General features: G+C 38.5%; 4 protein-coding genes across 5 annotated transcripts; 2 read left to right on the top strand and 2 right to left on the bottom strand.

Annotated features, from left to right (window-relative positions):
* The first annotated feature begins 6148 nt into the window (after positions 1–6148).
* On the top strand, positions 6149–9595 carry LOC137934049 (ATP sulfurylase 1, chloroplastic-like). Of its 2 annotated transcripts, XR_011109153.1 has the most exons (6): positions 6149–6756; positions 7629–8034; positions 8560–8820; positions 8909–8995; positions 9087–9332; positions 9422–9595. XR_011109153.1 is itself a non-coding variant. In XM_068778246.1 (5 exons), exons 1-5 carry the CDS (start codon positions 6260–6262, stop codon positions 9222–9224), a joined length of 1389 nt encoding a protein of 462 aa, XP_068634347.1. In that variant the 5' UTR covers positions 6149–6259; the 3' UTR covers positions 9225–9595. The 2 variants fall into 2 exon arrangements, 1 of the variants encoding a protein (XP_068634347.1); XM_068778246.1 differs by having other exon boundaries at positions 9087–9595.
* Positions 9596–10624: 1029 nt separating this feature from the next.
* LOC137934464 (calmodulin-like protein 11) lies at positions 10625–12318 on the bottom strand. Its single transcript, XM_068778805.1, has 4 exons — positions 12155–12318; positions 11622–11779; positions 11277–11357; positions 10625–11029 (listed from the first exon to the last, which is right to left on the bottom strand). Exons 1-4 carry the CDS (start codon positions 12228–12230, stop codon positions 10895–10897), a joined length of 450 nt encoding a protein of 149 aa, XP_068634906.1. The 5' UTR covers positions 12231–12318; the 3' UTR covers positions 10625–10894.
* A 1004-nt stretch (positions 12319–13322) lies between these two features.
* LOC137934191 (2-methyl-6-phytyl-1,4-hydroquinone methyltransferase, chloroplastic-like) lies at positions 13323–18397 on the bottom strand. Its single transcript, XM_068778459.1, has 4 exons — positions 18253–18397; positions 16986–17595; positions 15123–15429; positions 13323–13702 (listed from the first exon to the last, which is right to left on the bottom strand). The coding sequence occupies exons 2-4, from the start codon at positions 17543–17545 to the stop codon at positions 13547–13549; spliced, it is 1023 nt and encodes a 340-aa protein (XP_068634560.1). The 5' UTR covers positions 17546–17595; positions 18253–18397; the 3' UTR covers positions 13323–13546.
* Positions 18398–20604: 2207 nt separating this feature from the next.
* LOC137935460 (ammonium transporter 2 member 5-like) lies at positions 20605–22287 on the top strand. The gene is made up of 3 exons (XM_068780111.1): positions 20605–21213; positions 21354–21639; positions 21734–22287. The coding sequence occupies exons 1-3, from the start codon at positions 20611–20613 to the stop codon at positions 22285–22287; spliced, it is 1443 nt and encodes a 480-aa protein (XP_068636212.1). The 5' UTR covers positions 20605–20610.
* Positions 22288–23274: the final 987 nt, after the last annotated feature.

Genomic DNA, 23274 nt, shown 5'->3' with positions numbered 1-23274 from the left:
GTCCTGTCGCCTCTCTCTCCCTACCCATTCCCCGTCCGTCTGCGCAGCAACCCCAGAAACGCGAAATAAATAAATGCACAGCCAGGGTCTCCCGTCTACAGATAATGCTTAAATTAATTGCAGAGAGAAACACAGACCGTCCAAAAGGACTGCAAGATGTAAAAGCAATCATACACCGAAGAAGAATAATTCGAACTTGCAGTCCTTGTGTGCAGAGATTTCAATGACCTCCCTCTCTCTCCCCTGCAAAATCTCATGTGTCCAGAAAAGTAACGGTCGACTCGACTGAAATGAGATTGCTATTTCTCCTTTCGATAAATCGAGTACTTCTTCCGAAGCGCAACCCATGAATCAAATAACCTCTTCGGATCTTCTCCGCTGCTGACAATATCCCAACCCATCGCGAATTCTTGGATGCATGAGCCGGTTTTGTTTTCTAGCGTTTTGTTCACGCTCAGGAAGACAAAGAAGAGGCATATTTGAGCCATGAGAGTAACATTAAAGAAACCAAAAAATAAAAAAAAGGAAAAAGCGTGGGGACGTGGGCACACTGTTGATTCCCATCTGCCTCCAAAGCCGAGGATTTGAGAGGAAAGGGAGAGAGAGAGAGAGTGGCCTCCACTTTCTACATGTATAAAGGGAGACTGAATGGATATAAAGGTTCCACCTTTTCTCATTAAAGCCTTCCTCCGGTTCCTCTTTTCTTGATCCCACCAAAATCCCCTTTGTAGTCAGGCTTCTTTAGAATCCTACCCTTAAATCTGCTGGCTCTCATGGTTTGACCCTTCATCCCCACCGCCCTTTTGCTCCCAACCTGTGTGACAACACTTCTAATAATTGAGTGGTCAAATGACCCTTCGTTGGATCTCTTCACTTCCTTTGTACCAGCAACAGTAACAGCTACCTCCACCCATCAGCTTCCATTGATCCAAAGATTCAAAAATTCAATTCTATAAAGGCAGAACCTTCTTTTACCCTTGGAGAGAGTGGAAGTACCCATCAAAGAACTCTTTTGGTACTTCCCATTGGGTAATACAGAGAAGAATCTTATCATTCAAAAGCAACCGCATTATGCTTATAGTTTGAATGTACCTCTTTGGTTTCATGAATGTCTTCAGCAGCGGTTCTTGTGCTTCATAATTAGCTATGATTATTTTCATGAATGAATCCTACCCTCTTGGGTTATCACATCAGCAGCCCCATGAAATCATGGGAATCAACCAAATGATCTTCAGTTTTTTCCAATCCAATAATAACCTTGAAATTGGGTTTAAATGATCATAACCCCCCAAAAAAATTATCTAATCCAAGAGAGAAACAAAACGAATATCCGAACAGAGAGTAAGGGGGGGTCCATCACCTCACTACCACTTCAGCTGTAAGCATCATGAAGACCATTATTCCTCTAAATATTAAACAGCCAAAGCAAGAAATAATTTTCTTTGAGTTGATCCATGAATCCTGAGTGCATTCAGAAAACCTGTTTTGAGACATTCCACATCATTAAACAAGTTTTGATGAAGCATGAGCATGTTGGGAATTGAGACCCATCATGGGTTTGGAAACTTTCCGCTCATAGTTTTATCAGTGAGCACTGTGGAGTGTGAATAGTAATATATCTCCGTGATGAGAGATTCATGTTTCAGTTTTTTTATAACGCAAGCAGAAGCACGCGTGGGGAACAATTCCATTCTCTTTTCATCCCTTTGCTTAGCAAAGGGCGATTTTAGTTGCCAAACAAAGGCCTCGCCCAAAAGATAACCTGGTGGGTCTTCATTTACGGTGCTTCGACATATGAGTAAGAACTGCTAAAAGGAAAAGTCCTTACGTTTGGTCACGTCGTTTTTCTCTTTGTGGCCTTCGTTTTCCTTCTTTCTTTTTTGGGTTTTTGTCTTTGCTCAGAAACGGAGAGCTGGGAATGGTTTTCTCTATGTTCGAGCCAACTTTTTGTGAGTCTCCTTGCTTGGAAGGTCCAATGAAGAGTGGCCATGCTTTGCCAGCTATGGTGGAAGGCGCATTTAAAACTTCCAGAGCTGGAAGAGGTAATTTTGAGCAGCGTCACGTCCTTCCCCTTCACCCTTCTATTCTAGGCAAGTCAGGTGAGTCAACTCGTGATTCTGTTGAGTGCACTCAGTGTTTCAAAGAGGCAAATTGAGTTGAGGGGCCAAACTAAAGGGTTGCAGTGGGTTGGGTTCAGGTTAGCTCAATCAAAACTTATTGTTAAATGGATTGACCTTGACCCGTTTATTAAACAGCTTTAAAATGTAGACCTATACCCAACTTGACCCGAGTTCAGGTCCTATTCAGATTAACCTCTTCAAATATTAATAAAATATATAATATTATAATATATTTATCTAAAATCAAAGGATATAAATTTTATAAATGAATTTTATTGTAAACAAGTTATTTTAATAAATAAATATTAAAAAACAAGTGTTATATTTTTACTCTTTATAAAAATAGACTTATTGAGCTTTGTTTCGAACCCGAATCTAACCCATTTATTAATCGAGTAATGCGAATAAACCCGTAACCAACCCATGATAACTCAGGATTGGTCCAATTAAATAAATATGTCAAGTAAAAAAAAAATCACTCATAGGACAAATTCACACTTGATCAAACCAACCCAAATTTTGAAGAACCCAAGAATTCTCCTTGTTTGTGGGGATGAATTATTGTTTGATCTCGTGGGGGTGTGGTGGGTGAAGTATAAAACCTTGCTCATATTTGAGGTGGGGATGGGTTGGGATTTAGAATGTATAATTACAAATTTTTACTATTTTTTTATTATTTTTTTGTTAATTTTATGTATTTATAGTAGTAAACTACTATAATGGGGATTATTGGGACAAAGTTGAAAAACCAACTTCATTATAGAGTAAGTTGGGGTTGCAAGGTAAGAATATTAGAAAATTACTCTATTGTATGCCTAGGTGAAGTCGTCTAGGAATCTTGGAATTATCGCATCGGGAATTTTACTAAATTACTTATTTTTAATAAATATTAATAAAATTAACCAAATTCTAAACTTAATATAAAAAATACCCAACTTTGAACGTTCAATTGCAAATGCGTATAGACGAAGACGACACGTCAACTTCGACCATTTACGTGGTGCCACATGATCAAGCTATAACAACAAACAAATGGATGAACACCATGTCACTTGACACATCATCACATCAACACAAATTCAAACATGTGTACAACATGTCACTTTGACATGTCATCAATGCACTATGTTAGCATACCTTTTTTTCTGCCATTTTCTTTTTATTATTGATTTAAGTTCTTTTATCATTTTAAAATATTTTAAAAAATTAATTTATGGCTTTAAAAATCTTATATATTTCATTATCTTCTATTTAATATAATTAAATATATATTTTTATTATTTAAAAATGATTTTCTAATGTAATTAATACCTTACATTGTCGATTTAAGATATTATTTAATTTAATAAAATATTTTTCAAATTTTTAATTTAGTTTTTGAAAACTTATTTGTTGTTAATATTTTATAACCCTTTTTATATCAGAAAAATATAAATTTGTATATAAATTAATTTAAAATCATATTCTTACCTATCTAACCCTTTCACTGTTGATTCAAGATATTTTTAATTTTAAAATAGTTAAAAATTTTATTTTAGTTTTTAAGAACGTTATTTATTGGTACGTATTTCATTACCTTCCATTTATTGTAACCAAATATAAAAAATATATTATTTATTTATTTTTAAAGTAATTAACACATTTTATTATCGATTTAAAATATTTTATAATTTAAAAATATTTTAGTTTTCAAAAATATTATTTGTCATTACACGTTTTATTACCTTTTATTATAAAATTATGATTTTTAATTAATTAATATACTAAATTTATTTGTTTATTATAAATAGAAAGTAATAAAACTGTACCAATAAATAAGATTTTTGAGAACTAAAATAAATTTAAAATATTTAAAAAAAATTAAATATCTTATATCGCTAACAAAATGTGTTAAATAGATTAGAGAATACTTTTTAATTAATTAATATTAAATTTTAAGTTTTATTAAAATAAATAGAAGGTAATAAAACACATATATACATACCAGGTTTTTAAAAACATAAATAAAATTTTCAAATATTTTAAAATTTTAAAAATATCTTAAATCAATAATAAAATGTGTTAAATAAATTAGAATATGATTTTTAATTGATCAATATTCAAATATAATATTTATATTATAAAAAAGAAGATAATAAAATAAGTACCGATAAATAAGATTTTTAAAAACTAAATTATTTTTTACAAAATATTGTATTAAATTAAATAATATCTTAAATTGATAATGTAAGGTATTGATTACATAAGCAAATTATTTTTATATAATTAATAACAATTATATATATTTTTATTATATTTAATAGAAGGTAATGAAATGTGTAAGATTTTTAAAATATTTTAAAATTAGAAAAAAAACTTAAATCAATAATGAAAGAAAAATAAGAGAAAAAAAAAGTGTGTTGACGTGGAGTGCTGATATGGCATGTGATGATATGTCATGATGGCATATCGTACACATGTTTGATGATGTGTCGATGTGATAACATGTTAGGTGACATGGTGTTAATTCATTTGGGTACTGATGTGGCATGATGACATGACACCACGGTCAAAGCTGACATGTCATCTTAAATTATACACTTGTAGTTGACCAATCAAAGTTAGGTATTTTCATATTAAGTTTGAAAGATGGTTATATTTGTTAAGAAAATGGTTATTTAGTAAAATTCCCTATTATTAATATGAAGAGTAATTGGAGATAATATGATGATAGTTTTGCACATCGGTGTTGTTGGAAAATGGGTTCAAGCCCACACGACAAAGAAAAACCCACATATCTAAAAGTATTATAAGATGGGTCACACGACCAAGGAACCCACAAGATTGGCCAAACACATAAAAAGTAGAACCCACCATGATTATCACGATGTCCCTTATCACATAAGTTGGAAGATTAAGAAAGACTCAAAAAAATAACCACAAGCCGGTTGGAAGATCAAGAAGGACTTATAAAGATAACCACAAGCTGACATCTTTATCTTATGGTCACGTCAAAGAGTTATAGTTTGAGTTATGTTTGTCTTCTATTTATATGAGTTATTTAATTATATTAATACTTATCCTTAAGTGTTAGAGTTTTGGTGTAATAGGGACAAAGTTAGTTTTATTGTAATTGGACTTTACTATGTTCCTCTATTATAAATAAAGGTTCACGTACTTTTATTATAATAAGTTAATGAAGTCAATGAAATATTTTTCTTTTCCATACGATTTTGGGTTTGTGTCGGTTAATACCATGGTTGCCCGTCTCGGTAAATTAATATACTAATTTTATTTGTTTATTATAAATAAAAGATAATAAACGTGTACCAATAAATAAGATTTTTTTCAGAGCTCATATAATTGTAGTTATGGAGAGGGGCTTCCCTTAGAACCATTGGCAGCTTGTCAAAGGAAACCTAAAACTGTAAGGTACATGGCGTTCATCCACACCTAACAATCAACCAATAAAAAGTAAAAACTTTCCTAAATCAATTACGAACGATTGGCAATTATTGAAACTAATCAGCCTACCCTGCAAAACTCTTCCGAGTTCTAAATTCGACTTTTTCTAATCAAATTCGTCCACTTTTGACACACACAGGAATTTCGGAGACGATGTGGGCCGACATGCAGACACGAAAAGCTCTCCTGGATCAAAAGGATTTTACCATTTTCATTGCCATCAGGCTTCAGCGACAACTACGATGATTGTGGACGTCATTACGATTGTTAGGTTGCAAAAAAACTCTTCAGCACTTCCTTTTTCCTGTTGAGTGCGCCATTTTTGAATTCTATAGTGGTGGTAGGAAGCTTCACAGCATGAGACGATTCAGATAGCAACAAACACTAGTCCAATTCTTACTCGGAAGAAATAAAAAACTATTAGGAACTAAAAATTGAAAACGTGTCCAGGTTCATCTATTGAGTTTCTCGATTTCCAGTGATGCATACCCTTCTTGTCCTTCGTTTGTCTGATAGAAATCTGGGTCTGTATTTGTCTTTTTTTCTTGATTTAAGCTTGGCTCCTCGAAGAGGCGAGACTTGTGTCTGCTGACGCCATGTCACGCCAACCGAAATTCAAATATTTTATTCCTGGAATGGCCCTCAGCTTGACATTTATAATCCCTTGGCACAAGGAGCTCTAACCGCAGCCAATAATGGCGTCCATAAGCAACTTTCTGTGCAGAGCTCCGGCTCTGCAGAACCCGACCTCGAAGACCCATTTCAATTCGGCCGTCAGGGTTCCCGTTTTGGGGAAGAAAGCAAATTGGGGTGGGAAGAGCTTCTGGGTTTCGGCGGGTTTGATCGAGCCGGATGGGGGAAAGCTGGTGGACCTTGTGGTGGACAAGCCGCTGCGGGACCAGAAGCGCCGGGAAGCGTTGTCTGTGCCGCGCATCAAGCTATCTAGGATCGACCTTGAATGGGTGCATGTACTCAGCGAAGGATGGGCTAGTCCCCTATCCGGATTCATGAGAGAATCCGAGTTCCTCCAAACACTTCATTTTAACTCACTCCTGCTGGATGACGGTTCACGCGTCAACATGTCGGTGCCGATTGTTCTGGCCATTGACGATGCCCAGAAGCGGGAAATCGGGGAGGCCAGCAAAGTCGCCCTTGTTGATTCTCGCGATCAACCAATCGCGATTTTGAGAGAGTAAGGTCAAAGGCCACTTTTATATGATTTTCTTTTCATTCATGATATATGTCTATACAGATTGAGATATGGAGGCAAACTTTTAGGAATGCTGAAGGTTCCGACTTCCCTTGTTTTTAGGAATAGAATTTCGGTTTCTATTTTTTTGTATGCTTTTTTTAATGACTAACACTAGGCACAACTGAGTTTCTCCTGTGGTATTCGTTGTACAGTGCTCCTTGGGGCTTTAGTAGTCATTGTATCGTGAAAACTTTGACTGGAGAGTTCTTAAGAGTAGATTTCTTAGCTGAAGATGGCTGTACCTGGTGAAATGAGTTTATTTCTTTTGAAGAAGTTGTCAATTTTTCTATGTCATCCTGGTGTTTCTGTAGAAGCCTGACTTTACTTAGCTACTGGACATTATGCTACTTTAAGAACTTGGTTGGATGGTTTGTTGTTGCATAAGAACTTTCTTTTTAACATATCGTCAAATACTTTGTTTCTCAAAACACTTTTTGTTAAGACAGACTGTAGTCAACGTTCTTTCTATAGTTCTCTCCATTTGTTTCCTGGCATTGATAGAGGGCTTTGACAATCATCGAAAAATGCAATGGTACGTATGTCTGGCGGAATGGTGTTGGCCATAATCGAGATGATCTATACGCCAAGAGCTCACATTGTCATTGGTACTGCACTTTGAAAGGAATTCATTTCCATTTAAGAGTGCCTGTACATGTTGATATCACTGTCATTAGCTTCTAGTAGTGAATTTTAAACTTCTTTCCAAGATAATCAACTAGCTCAAACAAATAAAGAAGAAATTATGCACTTTCTTATCACCAAGATCTTGATAAAAATCTAGTAGTTTTCTTTTTTATGCTTGATCATTGCAGCATTGAGATTTACAAGCACAATAAAGAAGAAAGAATAGCCCGAACATGGGGAACCACTGCTTCAGGCTTACCATATGTTGAAGAAACAATAACACATGCTGGAGACTGGTTTATTGGCGGTGACTTAGAGGTTATAGAATCAATAAAGTACAATGATGGTCTCGATCAATACCGGCTCTCTCCTGCTGAACTCCGGGAAGAATTTACTAGGCGTAATGCTGATGCAGTATTTGCTTTCCAGCTCCGCAACCCTGTGCACAATGGGCATGCTTTGCTTATGACTGATACCCGTAGGCGACTTCTTGAGATGGGATACAAGAACCCGGTCCTCTTGCTTCACCCCTTGGGAGGCTACACAAAAGCAGATGACATACCCCTGAGTTGGAGAATGAAGCAACATGAGAAGGTTGGTAAGAACACTTCATTTGAAAATTTTCTTCTACTCAAATACTTGGGAAAAGAACAATATCAGTTCACATGAACTATGTCCACCCTGAATTGGCTTTGATCCAAGTATTGGTAGGACTGAAAACCTGGCCATCCTTTTAAGTTATGTACCATTTCATGTTAAAATTTAACTATTTATCTGTGTCTTTTTGTCTTTTTTTTTTTTAAATCATAATATTTGAAGATCTTTTGTCTACTGGAACTCCACAAATGGCACCACATAATAGGATATCAAACAGTTATTCCTGTAACCACACTTAGACTATGTTGAGTCTCTTAACACTGAAACAAGTTTGACTGAATTATTAGAAACAGAAAGCTCGTGTTCCGACAAAAACTGGGTGTGGACAAACAGGCACCTTTACGCAGGAACTTGTCAGAATTTCATCAACTTGCACAGAACAAAATTTTCACCTCATCTTATATTAACAAATGATTCTTATGCCATTCATGACATATAGTTTTCTACTGAAAAATATTTCAGGTGCTTGAAGAGGGTGTGCTGAACCCAGAGACAACAGTTGTTGCAATCTTCCCATCTCCCATGCATTATGCTGGCCCTACTGAGGTTCAGTGGCATGCAAAGGCACGGATAAACGCAGGGGCAAACTTCTATATTGTTGGCAGAGACCCAGCTGGCATGGGCCATCCCACTGAAAAGCGAGACATCTATAATGCTGATCATGGGAAAATGGTACTCAGTATGGCCCCAGGACTCGAGAGGCTTAATATCCTCCCTTTCAGGGTAATTTCACTTGCCCAGGCACTTAAATTTTTTTTTTTCACAATCTCATTTAGATTGATATTGTATTCGCATCGGCGTATCAACACAGGTAGCTGCTTATGACAAGACCAAAATGAAAATGGCCTTCTTTGATCCAGCCAGGCCCCAGGATTTCCTGTTCATATCTGGGACAAAGGTAATCCTCTCCTGTCCATGTTGTTTCTTTTTTTGTTAGCTACTTTATGTTTGATATGGACAGTCAGGTTGAACAATTTTTTTCTCTCCAGATGCGTACCCTTGCAAAGAACAAAGAGAACCCTCCAGATGGATTTATGTGCCCTGGTGGGTGGAAAGTCTTGGTTGAGTACTATGAGGGTTTGATCTCCTCCGGCAATGGCGCTGTGCGTGAACCAGTTCCAGCCTAGGGCTGAACTGGTAGTATATTAGCTATCTCGTTTCTCTGTTTGGTGAATAACTTGTGTGGCTTGTGTAGAAATCTCAACTTCACAACCAATTGTCTTCTCTGCATTGAGGTATGTCGTGGGTCTTTAAATAATCCATCGTGTCTTGAGTGTTTTCACATGTATTATTCCTAACTGTGCTTTATGTGGTGATTGCAAAGTTGTGGAAGACATGCAAGCAGCAACTAGCTAGTGTATGTGATAAAACCTGAATTCTAATTTGTTGCTGAATGGGTAGCTTGTTAGCTCTTTCAGTATGTAATTGTGTGGACCTTGTGTTGTTGGGACGACAATTCTACAAAATATATTGCAAGTAATCAAGAGAAAACTTTGAGACTTTTGAAACAAGAATTGGATTTCGTGGCTAGTAAGATGTTTCGGGTGATAGAGATAAAGATAAGAGCTGATAGAATTTGATAATTTTATCAACATTACCATTGGGATAATTGAAGACAAACAGACAAGTAAATAAACTTTACTTGTGAAAAAATAAAACACAAAGAAGATGAACAGTCTAATATCTAATGTAAAATGAGCAGAGTATCGTTACCATCACTATCCTCATCTGAGTTCACAAATGAGCATCCAATAATCGTGGTTCACATGTCAAACTTCCGCATAACTGCCTAAGAGACGGGAAAAAGGGAAAATGGACTCCCAACTTGCAGGTGCAGGGAAAACAGACGAAGAAGACGAGGAAGCAGAGAAGAAGGATTCTGTGCAAGAGGAAGATTAATTATACAAGGGAACCCTTCAATTCTTTTTTTATACTATTTTACGCCTCCACTTCAATTTCGTTCAGGAATCTCCTGCTCGCATGTTAAATTAAAATCAGAAGAGCAGACAGGTTTCGTTTCGATGCCACTGTCCTGGGAACCTACCATAGAAGACTTCTTTCCGAGTCAAACCTTCCTTCAACCCGTTGCCGTGAAAACGAAACCTCGGGGCAAGAAGGAAGCCACCCTAGCGAGGACGAACTGGTCATAAAGGTCTCCATTGCAGAAACAAAAGTTCTAACACCCAGAGCATAAAAAAGGGAACGTCGGGAGGAGGCAGTAACGAATGAGAAAATCTCCTCCATGTGCAACGATTCTGCAATCAAAAGAAGCATCTCGGTGAAGTCTAAACCACCAAATCTTAGGGAAGTCATCACTGTTGTCGGCTTATTACAGAGGCACGAAACCACTGCTGTGAACAAGACTGTTGGTGATGCTTGAAGTCTTCTTGGGTGCTCGGATCAGTATCGCGTATCATCCAAAACAATATATTGATATACTACAAATTCGTACCATATTAAATGTCTACTACAACAGATTACAAAAAAAAGATCAAATATAAAAATATATCAGTATCGTATCAATTGTTTACAGAAGTTGCGGATTGCCAAGTTGATGAGAAAAGTATTGAACGCTCATGATTCCTCTGAAAACTGAAATGAAAATGAATAAAGATATAGATATCTTTCCTAGTTGTGTATTTCTTTGATGGATTCCAAAATTACAAGATAATACAACTTCAACTGGTAATGTGGGATTCAGACTATCAAAGATACAGTGACTAGATCAATCTACAAAGTAAAAAAGGGAATGAAATGGAATGGTGATTCTATCTGAATTTTGTTGCAGGGATCTGATCTAAACAGTCATCATCATCCTCACAAACTCTTCATAGTTGACCTGCCCATCACCATCCATGTCAGCCTCCCTAATCATCTGCTCCACCTCTTCATCAGTCAGTTTCTCCCCAAGATTGATCATCACATGCCTCAACTGCAATAAAATGGTTCAAGTCAATCTCAAAAAGCTCTTGAACGAAAACCCATTTATGAGTTTAATTTTCAACAAGGAAGATTGATTAATTCCTGTAATTGTTCATGACTGAACACAGAAGTCAACCAGCCACCTAAGAGAAATAGATATAAGAGGCCTCAATAATTGCACTTTGTGGAGGAGTTTCATCCCCTCCTTCAAAGAAGAACAGATTCTTCTTTCTGTCATGAAAAACTAGTAAGTTTACCTCATTAGCAGAGATAAAACCATTCTGATCCTTGTCAAACACTTTGAAGGCTTCTTTCAGCTCCTCCTCCGCGTCAGTCTCCTGCAAGAAATTAAAAAAAAAAAAACAAAAGTCAAAAGGAGTAGGTTTTTCCTTGACAGGATAGAAGCAAACAACTGCCCAATCAACAGATCGCTAATTTGATGAAAAACCCAAATCAACGTTTTCAGCAGTTAAAGACTTCGGACGTTTCGTTTGAAAATTTTGAAACTCCATGCACACCAACGCTACCTGTCGGACAATAATCTTATAGAGCTGGTTTATGGCATTCATATTTCACACGGAGGGTTTCTGTTCTCTCTGTACCTTCATTTTTCTCGCCATGAGATGCAGAAACTCTCCAAACTCGATGGTTCCATTACCATCGACATCGACCTCCCGAATCATATCATGGAGCTCTTCTTCTGTCGGGGTCTGACCCAACGAACGGATAACAGTGGCTAGTTCATCAATAGTGATGCGACCTGCAACGAAACGAAATACCCATATCAGCAAAGTAACAAAAATCAAAACCTCCAAAGAGAAGTCCAATAAAAACTCCTATTCTATCCTCAAACATCAACAAAAAAGAAAGAAAAGAATTCGATGAGGTGAAAACATGACAAAGCCATCAACCCCAACAAACCCAAAAAGAATTTTATCATCTCCAAGCAAAAGCCAATTCATTTTACACCATAAATCTCTTCATAGTAAACATACCCAGTGCTTCCAAACCTCGAACAAACAAAATCCATCTTTCCGCGATTCCACCCACGATCACAGACCCATCGGTTTTTATCAAAAAGCAAAAAGGAAAAACTAAACAAATAGAAGGCAGTCACCGAGCAGAGTATTATTACCATCACCGTCCTTATCGAACAAACAAAAGGCTTCCTGAAACTCCTCCGTCTGTTCTCTAGTCAAACCATCAGCCATGACTGCACAACGACGAGAAAAAAAGAAAAGTGGAAACGAATTCGCAGAGTTGCAGGGAAAAGAGAGCAGGAAGACGAGGAGACTCCGAAAGAGGATGAAGATGCACAGAAGCCTGTCCTCTAAGGGCCTTTTGTAGGGCGAATTATTTGTCTAATAAATAGGAAGAAAAAAGCGACAGTCAAATGTCCATTTTTAAGCTTCTTTTTTCCAATTGAATTGCTCCCAGGAGTTTAATTCTCGCGTGTTAACCAAGGTAAGGATAAATAAACGGAAAGGAGAACAGGGGATGGCTTCTTCGGTTCTTCTTTTTGGTCTCTGTAGTTATTTATTTCTGGCTTTTTTTATCTACTGAGTCTGTCGATGCACCGGAATTGCTTTTCCCGTTTTTTCAAAAAATTCCAATTGCCTGGTCTAAAATTCACCGTCCACATGCGCATGTAAAACCGGGTCTGACCCTGGGCTGATATATATGACCCAACGGACAGTTAAATTACCGGTTGACGGAGTTGGTATTATAAAACCGGGCCGGACTACAAAAAGGGTCTTCTCACAAATGTTTAAATAAATTATATGCCCAATCACTTGCTAATAAACCGGTAAAATATATATATATATATATATTTAAAAATTATCAAACAAGATAAGATTAAAAATTAAAAAATGAATTATTTTTATAAAAAAATAATTAAAGAATCTTGATACGGTATATTCCTGGACCCAACATCTGGAAAAGCCACATAAGCTGGACGTAAGACGAGCGCATCCGCCTACTCGTATCTCTTTCCTTCTGCTTCTTTAAGAACCCCGGTCTGGACTTAATTCACAGCGTCTGCCACCAGTCAAGGTGGCTCCGTCTCTTTAAATTAAGCTGGGATTGAATTCGATGGGTTTTGGTGGAACGAGATGGAGACAGAGTTCATAGACTGAGTCGGTGAACGACGAAGGAGTCAAAATTTTAATTTTTTTGTTTTTTTTACTTGTTTTTTAAATCGACTCTACAGAAATGTTTACAAAAGAGTGTTTTTAGAAGGTTGATCTTAGTGGTGAAGCTGAGCTTGGCCGTCTTCGGATCAAGATAACATTGGGCTGAGATTGCATATCTCACAAGACACATGATACTGCTGCTTGAAACATAATTCCTAGAAGATGTAACTGGAGTGTCATCAGTAGAAGTGACTTGAACAAGATGAACGCTACAGAGATGGCTTAACAAAAGCTGTTTCTTGCGGTTACACCGGAATGAAAATGGTGGGAAGACCAGAGCCTGCCCTTTTTGGCTTTGGTTCATCTATTCAGCTTTCTCTGATCTTCTGCTTTCAGATTGGCCTGCCTTTGGGAACTACTTGATCTTTGAGCCACATGTAAATGGGCACCAGCACATAATAGGTAGCAGCCATGGCACCGAGGATGAGGCGCAGGAGGAACACAAATGGGTTCACGGGCTTGCTCACGTCCTCAGTTTTGGGACCAAGCTGTGAATGCACCCAGAAAAAGAGATCATTAGCATTGATGGAAGAAAAATGCAAATTTCACGGAGCTTATTCAGTTCTTACAGATAATTCTTGGATTGGGGAGGAAGAATGTAACTGTCATTGTAAAAAATGAACAAATACCTACACTTCTGCTTAGCTGGTTTTGGACCCATCAACCAATATAAACCTTCTTCCTACTCTACCTCGTAAGCATTGTATTTGTTTCTTAGATCAGTATTCAATATGTTCCATGGAGATACTAATGGTAGCCTTTCAAAGCTCATGGGTTTCCAGTTGTTAAGGAGATCAAAGTAATTTCATTTGTCTCTTCCTTTTTTGAGGTGTATTGGTAAGGTTCAATTCTTCTGTTATGAAAACTGATAGTCATAGCCTTCTCAATTCCTGCATCTTAAATTTCATATAATAGTGTAAGAATGCACCCAGAGATGGTTGTTGTAGGAGTGTTAAGCAAGCTAGATTTAGTAACATTAGCAGCAGCATTCGAATATGTGAATTTGTAAATAAATATGGCTGTGGTCATTAGTGAACTATTTGCTAAGAAGACAAACTGGAGGACACAGAGCAACCATTGTTCCAAGTATCGGGATAGACATCTTTGAATATATTGGCATGAGTTAATTATTTGTGTAGTACGAGGATTGACTGTTACCCGGTCTACTGAGCTCCTGCCATTAAATTTAATATAATTTAACCAAGTGATGGATGTTGCAATAAGGTGGATGCTCCAAAATGTTTTCTCAAATGATAAGAGAATTGGATTACACAGACAATGTCATCCAAATCCGATCACAGTAACCTCTTTGCTAGGAGAGCAGAGATCATGATCCACCACAAGTAAACCTTAAAACAAAAAGGAAGAGGATGCCGAATACTAGATCCAAGGGTTTAGAAGTAAATTGTCAAATGTTTTCGGGAGAAAAATGTCTTCATGTTGCAACTGATTGGTTCTTCTATGTCTTCATATATACCTTAGAGTAGAACATCTAAGATCACCATGCAGCATTGGTTACCATACCAAAGATTTACATATTTCTAGGAAGTTAAGTGGCTGAAACCGATGGTAGATTGTACGTCATGTATCATACTAATAGACAGTCTAACTTCTTCTTATGAGACTAACAAGATGTCAAGCAACTTGCAATCAAACCCTTATTAAGTTGGTTTCAGTAAACCTGATAATGTCACATCTGCATCAACTAGGGATTTACTAGTCAAATTTGCTAGAAATAGACTTCGAAAATGTACTATTTTTCAACATTTTAAAAGCCAATCAAGCTCAAAATACCTTAGAACTCAAAACCATGAGAGAAACCAAGCAAAACCATATAAGGAAATTCCATCTAGAAAATGCTTTCAATACATGAAGCAAATTAACTCCTGAACGAATAAATATGCCTACCTGCAAAGGAGAATCCCCTGATGCCTTTTTCACACCTGTCACTGAGCAGCCCATGATGAGGCCATGTCGACGAGCCCCACGATACCATTTGGGGCCAATCCTTTTGAGCTTCACATCTTTAAATCCAGCTTTTTCAAACCATTCTATGTATTCTTCTTCCTTTGGAAAGAGCATCCAGACATCAGCAAAGAAGCGTGACAACCAATATGTTGGGTATACAGGACCAATTAGACAGGCTTTACCACCAAGCTTCAAGACCCTGTAAGCTTCCCTGATCCCCCTTTGAGGGTCCGGCCAGTACTCAATGCTGAGAACACAGATCCAAACAAAAGTTTCAGTGAACGCTTATGACTGAAAAGCCTTACTGATGTACATGCACACTGCATCCGTGAGAATAAAGCACTCATTACACTCGAAAAAAGGGGGCAATGAGGGGTCCCTACACTCACTAGCTTTCACATTTACTATTTTCTTTTCGCTGATTGAATTTGCTTCCAAGAATAAAGATGGTCTGATCTTCTTGCAAAGCACATTCATATCGGTTTTTAGTAAAATGGAAAACTTAAAGTGGGAAATGAAGAGAAATTCCTTTTAAAGACTTTCTTCAGAATAACAGATATCATATATCAAACTCAGGTTTTGACAATACAATGAGTCCACCAGCCTAGGTTAACGCAGCCTAGAAAAGTTCTGGTTTGGGGATTAAGCATGAAAATCAAGTTTAATAAATTTCCTTTTTGTGTGTCTTCCTAAATTGTGTTAATCTTGCACAATAATAGAAATAACAAGGGTTGAGATTATCAAAACCTTCACAAATTTGTAAATTACTCTCACACTCTTGGATTAAAAAATCATTACACTTTCCCTTTATTTGATTTTTTTTCAAAAAGTTGATAAATCTACCATTATTAATATTCACCAATAAAATCATTACTTATTTTATTAAAAAAATTAACAACAAATGAAAAAAAAAACCCTCCCTCCCTCCTACTCTGGGAGGAAGGGAGGAGGCCACGACTTCCTCATCTGGGAGTGAAATGGGTGGATACCGGCCAGAATGGCAGCAGTCTGCAGACCTTCTGACATGCAAGCTGAGGGGGGGAGACCGAACATATATGCTCGTAATACCTTAGGACTCAAAACCACAAGGGAGACTAAGCAAAAGTTGCCCACACCATGCAGAGGGAGGGGGAAGGTCCTGTCCTCCTCCTTTTCAGTAAACAGAGAAGGTTACAGAGAATATAGACGAGGAAGGGCCTATCCTCCCCTCTCCCCCTGCACAGTGGCGGGTCGCTGCCTGCCATGGTTCAGGGGAAAGGGCCCATCCTCCTCTCTTCCTCTTGACAGCAGGAGGGAAGGAGGGGAAGAGGTCCACCCCCTTCTTATTTTAATTTTAAAATTTTGAAAAAAATCATTGTAAAATAAATTAAAGTGAGAGTAGATTTGTCATCTCTTTGTCAAATAATCAAATAAGAGAGTGGTTGGGTGCAATGATTTGTGAAATTCAGGGGGATAAGAGAAATTAACCTAAAATTAAAATGAGTAAAACGAATAATCACATAGTAACCTGAACAACTAGACAATAGCAGTTCAAAAAATGTTTATTGGAATTAATCAGGGGAGAGAAAAAGGGTAAGACTGCCTCTGGAAAAGGAGGTCTCTTTCACTTTCAAATACTTAGGTTATTTGCTCATAACCAAAGGTAAAATGAATGATATAGTCATATCTTAAACTACAAATAACTGAACCTGAACCTCGCCAACAAACAGATCATTGAGGAAAAATTGGCATCAAGATCCACTAAACAGATAAACATGGTAAAGAATCCTACCAAATTCAGAAATCAAGTAACACATAAATTACCTTCCAGCGGATACGTATCTATCTGCATAGTCAGTTGGGAAAGGAAGATCTTCAGCATCACCTTCAATAAATTTGCAGTCCTTGAGTTCCTCCTTCCGCTTGGCCTTGGCAAGCTGGTGGGGGGATTGGTCAAGAATAGTGACATTCTTTGCATCAACATGCTTGACAATTCCCAAAGTAGTGAAGCCAGTCCCACCTCCTACATCAACCACTATCATATCTCGATCACTGAGATCAGCTGGCTCAAGAGCGTCGTCTCTCATGTCCTCAGTCCAGTGTCCGGGATTTATTATATGGTCATAAACTATGGAGAGAAACCTATAAAACCAAAAGGCTTCCTTTTTATGTTGTATGAACCTAGGCTGAGAAGCTGGCCTCGAGGATGACAAACTGCATTTGGGAGCTAGGGTCCTCCCCCTAGAATACCCACCGTAGGAAACCAAACCCATCTGGGAAAAACATCTTCCTTGGAAATCAGACTGCAAAAAACCAAGCTTGTTCGAATGCTTCCCGCGGATAAGAGTGAGAGTCTCAGCACCATTGAACACGGATGACGCCATTTAGTGACGGAGGGGGAAAATCAGAAAAGCAATACGTTGTCTTCTTTCAACTGTTTGGTGAGCGAGCGAAAAAAAGAAATGGAAAATTTTAGCTAGTAACTCCACTTACATTTCTGAACATCTACAAGCACCCACAAATGGAAAAAAGTGGTCACGAGCGCATAAACGATTCTTTTTGTTACTCGACCGAAGAATTAGTAAGAAATATGTTGAAGAAGGATCGACAAAACAAAAAGTTATAGGCGAACTCATTTCATCTCTGCAATTGGGGTCAAGGGTTTCTTCATGATCAACACCAGAAGGCAGTCTACATAATGGGCGAACCCCAAAGCCAGTATTTCTAGAGCATAAACTTAGGGGCTAGAGCACTTGTTCTGAACTCTGCTGCCTAAATAAACCCAATTACCCAAAAATGGAGCGAGCAAAACAGTACACTGAAACCAGAGTTTAGCGAGCAGTTCCGTAGCAGCAGTAAGTGAAAATAAGAGATGAAACAAAAAAAAACGTTAAAGCATATTCTACAATCAGTAGAACTTGAAATGCGAGCTGAAACAGGATAAGCGAAATTCAAAGATTTTTCCACCCCAACCGAGATCACTGAGAAAAAACAAGACGGAAACAGGAGCTGAAAGCCCAAACTTTCTAAATCCACAGAGAAATGATTCCACATCCCGCAAAAAATACAAAAACAAGTGAACTGAACTTACCAGTTGAATCCTTTTTCCCTAGAACGACTGAGAAGTCTATGAAATGCAACTCAAGTACAGAAGATGAAGATTGAAAGAGAACAAGAGCAGCAGAAAATAGAGAAGATGAGAGGAAATGTGGCTAACAAAGCGGGGAAGGACTTGTGGTTGCTAGCAGCAGTCTGCTGCTCAATCAGTACCCTTCCACGGAAGCAAACAAGGAGCTGCGATTTGCGAAGGAAACATTGTGTGGGACCCGAGAATCCCACCAATGTGACATTGTGGGACCCTGCTCATGACTAGTACCTCGTTTTGTCTCCTAAAAATTGGAAAAAACAAAAAACTAATAACCTCCTAAAATAGGTAAATTTTTTAAAATATTAAAAAAATAAGAAAATAAAATAAAAATTATTTATGAATTTTATTTTGGCCTGCATAGAAATATATTAATTTTTATAAATATTAAAATAAGATTAAAAATAAGAAGTAAACAATAAGAACTTAATTTTTATTAAATAATGAAAAACTTATTTTTTAAGTTTTAATGTTTTCTAAAGTTTAAATTTTCGAAAAAATTATATTTTAAAATATTTCAAAATGATAATAAACAAACAAATGGTCTTACGACTCTTACCGCTCCCAACTTACAGCCACGCGGTATATTAAGATGACGAGTTGAACACGTGTCGAGCTAAGGAATCCTTTCTCTTTCCATTACCAACAACAAGAATTTTAAGATCAAAACGGCACAGAATGCCGGGAAAAAAGAATCGAAAGAGTGACCGTGAAATGAAAATGGCTTTCTCTTTCTCCACCCTCAATCATCTGAAGAGATCAATATCTCTGTGTTCGATTTCACAGTCTCGCTCCTCAAAATGGCTGCCAGTTTCATCACGCAAGAACAATGGTCACCACCGAAGCGCCAAGTTCCTCTCGCTCTCCCGTTCCGGTAGACCGTCGTACCCACTCCGAATAGCGACGAGTCCGCCGGAGGTTCCTGGAATTTGAATGCCACCGGAGATACGGCCGTCCATACCCGAAACTGCCCCAGATGAGATCACAGGTATTCAAACAGAGCCAGAAGTCAGATCTGTCTCGCCGGAAAATGTCCCTAACACCGTACCTCGAACTCCGTTTCCGGGCCATGGACCGGAGTCTCCTGAACCGCCTATTCCTTTACGGCCGGCTCCTGCCAGACCCAAACCTCCACCAGATGTCGTGCCGCCAGAGACACCAGAAATTCTGCCCCCAAGAACCCGCCTGATATTTGTCCTCCCGAGCCGCCGGGAAGATTATGCCTCCTCCGGGGCCGCTCATGAGGTGGTTTGCATAGCGTTAACGCGAGTTGTTAGCTATTCTGTAATTAGGAGAAGAACGCATAGTAGAAGTATCAGGATGTAATCGAAACCTCATGATTCCAATCAAGAACTATACTGAATAAGATGTTTTTGTTTTTTTAGATGGTTCTTGTGGAAATATCTGAAAATTTAAAGGGTCAGCTGAGGACAGCAATGAAACTGAACTGTTCTGACCAGAGAGAGAAACGTCGCCCAGAAAGGATTGCTCATCCTTAAAGCTTTCGATCGATCTTCCCGAATTATTAAATGAAAGTCAGCGCCTTCTCAAGAAGCTCTAATATGAATATTGCTCAATCCTCCAGAGTATTTCATAATTTATTATTTAATGACATAGTCATCCTCGCCTTTTAGAACAACTGTTCGATTATGATATGATGAATGAAACGATCAAAGAAGACACCTTTTTCAGTATTATAGAACTCCAATCTCTAGGAATTTGCTTAGAAAGAAAGCATGGTCACAGATCAGTACGGCCAAGCTGTGAACAGTTACTGAAACAGTTTCCGCATTTGGAGAAGAGAAAGAAGCATTGTTGGTATCAATTGGGGTGGCAAACCGAAGACAATTTTGGATTCCATCGATTTAAACGTTGAAGATTCCGCCAAAACTGTGAAGAAGACAAAATTGGCAGCTCAGTGAGTCCTAGGCCGTCGAGAAATTTACACGGATTAGATCCTGTTGCTCAAAAATGTTCGATGACCGCACAGTAAGGGCCAAATTTGGTGGAATTGGCCAACGGCAACTCAGCTCTCCGGCGAGAAAAGAAATAACGTAGACGATATCACATTTATCAAAATATTCGAAAAAAAATTAATTAAATAAATACCCAGCTTTCAAATTTAATTGTCAAATTAAATTTAAGCTAAATAAATTTTGGTAAATGTCCCAAGTTTATACTATATATACAACTGCAAGCAGACCATGACTACTTTCATTAGAGAAGATTTATATATCAAGAACATTGAGCCAGCAGGCGCCACCACCATCACCTCCGATCTGTTTTCTGTCTGTCTCTGTAACAATGGCTACGCCCGTCTTCCACCTTCCTTCCAACCTCGCCCCGTCCGAGGCAAGCCCCGAATGGATGAACAAGGGAGACAACGCATGGCAGATGGTGGCAGCGACGCTAGTAGGTCTACAGAGCGTGCCAGGGTTGGTCATCCTCTACGGCTCCATCGTGAAGAAGAAATGGGCCGTCAATTCGGCGTTCATGGCTCTTTACGCCTTCGCTGCCGTCCTCGTCTGCTGGGTGGGGTGGGGCTACCAGATGTCCTTCGGAAAGAAGCTGGTCCACTTTTGGGGCCGCCCCGATGTCGCCCTTGACCAGAAATTCCTCCTCGGCCAGGCTTTCGCTGGTATGTTCCCCACTGCCACCATGGTGTTTTTCCAGTTCTGTTTTGCGGCCATCACGTTGATCCTCATCGCCGGCGCTCTCCTGGGGAGGATGAACTTCCATGCTTGGATGCTATTTGTTCCGTTGTGGCTTACTTTCTCTTACACCATTGGAGCTTTCAGTCTCTGGTGTCCGGACGGGTTCCTCTACAAGGCCGGAGTCATGGATTACTCCGGTGGATACGTCATCCACCTCTCGTCTGGCATTGCCGGATTCACGGCTGCATACTGGGTAAGAACCTCACAAGCTTCAAGCTGCATGCATGGTGAGAGACGGATTAGGTCCGGTCTAGGGCCAGATGGGTCCGGTTCAAATAAACTCCGCGAATTATTTATTACTCTCTAATACTTGTTGAATACCAAAACAAACAGGTAGGTCCGAGGCTGACCAAGGACAGGGAGAGATTCCCGCCGAACAATATCATTCTCATGCTTGCCGGCGCCGGCCTGCTTTGGATGGGTTGGACAGGATTCAATGGCGGAGATCCTTATTTTGCCAATATTGACGCCTCTCTAGCCGTTATCAACACTCACGTCTGCGCCGCCACCAGCCTCCTTGTCTGGCTCTTTCTCGACATCCTCTTCTTCGGCAAGCCGTCCGTCATCGGTGCAGTACAGGGCATGATCACCGGCCTCGTTTGCATCACTCCAGCAGCAGGTAAACTGAAAAAGTTAATGAGCCTTTTAAACGACTTTTATAGTCTTCAAGTTGAGATTGACGGATTGGAAAAATGGGTTATCCGTGAGATCAGGACTGGTGCAAGGTTGGGCAGCTATAATCATGGGCGTGATGTCCGGAAGCATCCCATGGTACACCATGATGGTCCTACACAAGAATATCAAGTTCCTGATGCAGGTGGACGACACCATGGCGGTGTTTCACACCCACGCCGTCGCCGGCAGCCTAGGCGGCATTCTCACCGGATTCTTCGCCGAGCCAAGGCTCAACCACCTCTTTTTCGGCGACAGCCCCAAGTACATTGGCTTGGCTTACGGGCTACAAACCGGCAGGACCTCGGCAGGATTCCGCCAAATGGGTCTCCAACTCGGTGGGATTCTCTTCATTGTCACGGTCAACGTCGTCATGACCAGCTTGATCTGCCTTCTGATTAGATTGATAGTGCCCCTCCGCCTCTCTGACGAGGACATGCAAGTCGGAGACGATGCCATCCACGGCGAGGAGGCGTACGCTCTTTGGGGAGATGGGGAGAGGTTCGAGAACTCGAAGCACAATTCCGTGTTCGACGTGGAGGAGTTCCCTTCGACAATGCCGAAGACAGGCAGGGGAGAGGTCCAGATGACATGAACGACTGCTTGAATCGAGAGAAGACGAAAGGGATTAAAAGTGGGTGTGAGCGTTGTGCGAATCGGGCTTTTCGTTTTCTTCAACTTGAGGTGAAAAGGAAGGGAGTTTCAGGTCCTCTCTACCTTGAATTCTTTTTTGCTGCTGTTCAAGACAAGGGGGAGTACCCATGCATATGTGAAGAAAATTTGGTGGCTGCTTGTTCTCAACAAATCTGGGTTACGAAGTTTCTGTTGTTAAGTTAGATCCCTGTAATCCCTTTCTCTTGGTCCTTACTTTTTCTGTAACCATTCTCATCGACAGATAGAATGGGTAATGCTTCCTGTTTGATTCAAAGTAGTTCGTTAGAGCAAGGAGATCAAAACAATCCGATGGGTAAAATGGAGGGTTTTTTTACCAAAATACCAGTTTCAAAAATTTATTTATAAAAACAACCACCTCAACTTATTTGCAAAATTACTGAACTTTGACCGGTCCATTGTAAATGTAGACAGTCAATGGTGACACGTAAGCTTTGACTGCTTATGTGTCACCCCATCATCAGTGCGAAACTGCATATGAACACAAAGGTTGCCACATCATCTGACACGTCATTACATGATAAAATTTTGAATAATTTAAAAAAAATAAAAAAATCAAATACACTTTTTATTACCTTATATCTAAAATAAAAAAAATTTTTTTTTTAATAAACAATTAAAAAATAACTCTTACTTATTTAACACCATTTAATATCAATTAAAATATTTATTAATTAAAAATAATTGTTACACTTTTTATTGCTTTATATTTTAAAAATAAAATAAAATAAGTAAAATAATTATATTTAAAATATTTATAAAGAGAAAAAATCTTACTCTTAAGTCTTATAGACATATTATCGATTTAAAATATTCATAAATTAAAAAAAATAAAAAAATTTATTTTAGAGTTTAAAAATACAATTTATTTTTATATTTTTATCACCTTATTTAAAAAATAATAATATTT

This window comes from Aristolochia californica, unplaced genomic scaffold (genome assembly GCF_029961685.1).
Source record: "Aristolochia californica isolate CCGP_79_NKW_82.1479 unplaced genomic scaffold, dmAriCali1.0.hap1 SCAF_6, whole genome shotgun sequence".
NCBI classification, from domain to species: Eukaryota; Viridiplantae; Streptophyta; class Magnoliopsida; order Piperales; family Aristolochiaceae; genus Aristolochia; species Aristolochia californica.
The sequence above is the reverse complement of the archived record's forward strand: the minus strand, read 5'-3'. Positions and strand labels throughout refer to the sequence as shown.